The sequence below is a fragment of the Myxine glutinosa genome, chromosome 4 (assembly GCF_964187855.1).
Source record: "Myxine glutinosa chromosome 4, kmMyxGlut1.1, whole genome shotgun sequence".
NCBI lineage: Eukaryota > Metazoa > Chordata > Myxini > Myxiniformes > Myxinidae > Myxine > Myxine glutinosa.
In genome coordinates, this window is record NC_136264.1 from 77659853 (window position 1) to 77663256 (window position 3404).

General features: G+C 46.7%; 2 protein-coding genes across 2 annotated transcripts; both read left to right on the forward strand.

Annotated features, from left to right (window-relative positions):
- The first annotated feature begins 387 nt into the window (after positions 1 to 387).
- On the forward strand, positions 388 to 1136 carry LOC137424888 (histone H1.2-like). The gene has a single exon (XM_068112770.2). It carries the CDS (start codon positions 388 to 390, stop codon positions 1018 to 1020), a length of 633 nt encoding a protein of 210 aa, XP_067968871.1. The 3' UTR covers positions 1021 to 1136.
- Positions 1137 to 2292: 1156 nt separating this feature from the next.
- LOC144888141 (histone H2A-like) lies at positions 2293 to 2667 on the forward strand. The gene has a single exon (XM_078775161.1). The coding sequence runs from the start codon at positions 2293 to 2295 to the stop codon at positions 2665 to 2667; it is 375 nt and encodes a 124-aa protein (XP_078631287.1).
- The last annotated feature ends 737 nt before the right edge of the window (positions 2668 to 3404 follow it).

Sequence of the window (3404 nt, forward strand, 5' to 3'; positions counted from 1 at the left end):
AAGCCCGAGAACGTGTTCGAGTAAGCAATGTTCTGTCAAAGCAGATCGTCCATCTGCCGTGTCGGGCCGTGGAATGCGGCGAAAGGTCCAGATATTTGAAAAGATGCTTCTCTCCGTTTGCCAGGATGTGCTTGTACCTGAAACGATTGTGCGCATTGCGCATGGAGTTAACGTTCATGTGAATAACAAAGCTCAAAGTGACGCAGGAAACACAAACGGATACGGTGAACGACCCCATCGTTTCTGAACGCTGACGTTGATTTCTACCACGTCCGCTTCTTCACGCCATCACTATAACAGGCGACGTGTAATGCAACGCTTTATTTGTGAAACACTGAACTTCTTTTTGGATCTTAGTGTTACTTGTCATACTCTTGTCAGTGGAAAATGGCGGAGTCTGTTCCTGTTTCAGTAGCACCTTCAACTTCGCCCCCGTCTGTCAAGCGAAGGAAGAATAAACCTGGCGCTTCCAAGACCCCGAAGAAGACTGACGGCACCCTTTCGGAAAAGATCATCAAGGTGGTGGGATCGAGCAAGGAGCGAAATGGTATGTCGCTTGTCGCCTTGAAAAAGGCCCTGGGGGCAGATGGCTACAATCTCCATCGGAATTCCGTTCGTATCAATTCGGCTGTGAAGAGGCTCGTTGCAAGTGGAAATTTTGTGCAGACCAAGGGAACGGGCGCTGCCGGCTCTTTCAAACTCAACAAGGAGAAGAGTGCCAAAGTGAAGAAGAGCACCAGTCCAAGAAAAGTTGTGAAGACCACAATCAAGTCTAAAGCGGCAAAGAAAGCGACCAAAAAGCCAGCTGTGAAGAAGGTGGTGCGGAAGGTATCTCCCAAGAAACCGAAAAGATCTACCGCCGCCTCTTCGAAGCGATCCAGTAAGTCGCCTGCAAAGGTGAAGAAAAACGTGAAGAAGGTTCTGCCGAAGACCAAGGGAAATACCAAGACGACGAAACCAAAGTCCAAGCTTGCAACCAAGGGGTTGAAGAACAAGAAGGCGACGCTCAAAAAGAAGTGAGAGGAAGGGAAGACGAGAGAGTCGAGGTGAAGTTTCTCTTGTTCCTCCTCGTCTCACTTGCCCAAAACCCACAACGGCTCTTTTCAGAGCCACCACCTCGTTCACCTGAAAGGAGCTGATCCGATGGTTCATAAAAACTACGTGCAGACATAACAGATTTAACCTTTGTATGCATTATTTGATGAAGTGGTTTGTGAAAGCTTAAAAAACAAGAGCACAAGGTTCAAATTATTTGCAAGACCAACAAAAGTTGTTCCATATTCATTCATAACTTATTTATATCAAACAATGACCAAAGAATGGCAAGTCACGTGACGAAACGTGCAATGTTGTTAAATATGCAACATTCAAAGTGTGTCATCACGACTACCATTACTTAGTATTTACCAAATTACTAATTTCTAAGATCACTTCGTAATTGACCCATTTGCTCCAATGTACAGGAACAATGTCCGACCAAGAAATGAAACTTGCCCCATTTGACATTGACACACGTCGTTGACCATCCCCGTTTACCTGTAAACCCAGTGCCTCGTGTCTGGAAAAGCTCGTACATTGCACGATTCTTCGTCCTTCCTTTGCACTAAGTTTCCTCATTCGGAATCCAAATACAAAGTGCTCGCAGTATTTATGAACCGTACACAGTACACAGAACCATCCTGAAGCCCCGTCCCGATCCACCCAGCACCCCCTGTCTAGTTCATCAAATCAATTCTCTGGGTCTTTATCTTTTCCCAGTCTTTGTTAAAAACAAAACAAAATGCTTCATAAAACACGTCTCTGCGTCTCTTTCTGACACGTGTACACAATACACACACAAAAGGTCGTGACATGTGGCGAGTTCGGTGAATGATCGATCACACTTTCAAGAAAGGTGTTGTGGCTCTGAAAAGAGCCGTTGGGTGGTGTGGTGCGGAAGCTGTGCACAAGACCTTGGACGAGCGACTTGAGGTCGCTCCCCGCGGATCCGTCGTGCCACCTTGGCGTGTCCTTGGGCACGATGGTGACACGTTTGGTGGGAATCGCCAAGGTTCAAAAGGTCAAGGTTCAAAAGGTAAAAGGTTAAAGTTCAAACGATTCTGTCTCATATGCAAATATTTGGATCACATAGAGTTTGGAGGCGGAGTACACAACCTGATGTACAGCCATTGGATGGATACAATGTGGGCGTGTACGATTCCTGGTCCAACTTCACCCTTAAACCAACTCAATTCGCACCATGACTTTCATTCACAGTGAGATTGTTTAGATATCGGTTCATTGCGGCAAATCATGTCGGGACGTGGTAAAGGCGGTGGAAAAGCTCGTGCTAAGGCAAAGACTCGTTCTTCCCGTGCTGGGCTGCAGTTTCCCGTGGGCCGTGTCCACAGACATCTTCGCAAAGGCAACTACGCCAAGCGCGTCGGTGCCGGCGCTCCCGTCTATCTGGCGGCTGTGCTCGAGTACTTGTCTGCAGAGATCCTGGAGCTCGCCGGTAACGCTGCACGAGATAACAAGAAATCGCGCATTATTCCGCGTCATTTGCAGCTCGCCATCCGCAACGATGAGGAGCTGAACAAACTGCTGGGCGGGGTGACGATCGCGCAAGGTGGTGTACTGCCGAACATCCAGGCCGTGCTGCTCCCCAAGAAAAGCCAGGGCAAGTAAACGGTTCCGCCTCACAAGAGTTCACAGCTCTCCCACAACGGCTCTTTTCAGAGCCACTCAAACCTTTCCGAAAGCAGCATCAGCGATACACGATCCGTGTTTTACACAAAACTCTGCTGTGTGTTGAAAAACCCTGAAAAACCCTTTCTCGTTTCCTTTACATTTCAAAACCACATACAGAACTTTGAACTTTATGAATTTCACTTATTAATTTTCATTTTTTAATGCCCAATAATTATGAACTTTGCCCTTAGGCATCAATCATTCATGCATCTCGTCATCACAGAAGCCCCAATCATTGTCCGTCTTGTCGGGTAGATTTTGTCGTATTTTGACGACACAGAGAGTTGCAGCACAGTCACAGTGTGACACAAAAGAGCAGGAGTGAGTGTGTTCAAGGGTAGAAACAGAAAAGGAATAAAGCAAAAGGGGTTAGGGGAGGAGGGGTGGGGGCGGGTTGTGAGACTCAATAACTAAGAAAAAAGGGTGCTTGGGGTTATAAAAGGTACCTCTGCATTGGCATTTTCCAGTCTTTATTAACTGTTAAAGTTCTGAACAAAAATTTATTCTGACAGATTTGCATTCACAAACAAGGGGATGTTTATGGGTTCTGGAAGCGCCAGTTTTATTATTGTCTCGTTTGAGAAACGAGGTCGAAAGTGCTGTCGGAAGGGGAACAGTCTCCGCCATTTCATACTGAATAGAGTGAGGAGGAAGACGAGAATCCAAAATCAGTG

What these genes read in the sequence shown, in the direction of transcription:
- LOC137424888 (XM_068112770.2), top strand. Translation starts at nt 388, where the DNA reads ATGGCGGAGTCTGTTCCTGTTTCAGTAGCACCTTCAACTTCGCCCCCG.
- LOC144888141 (XM_078775161.1), top strand. Translation starts at nt 2,293, where the DNA reads ATGTCGGGACGTGGTAAAGGCGGTGGAAAAGCTCGTGCTAAGGCAAAG.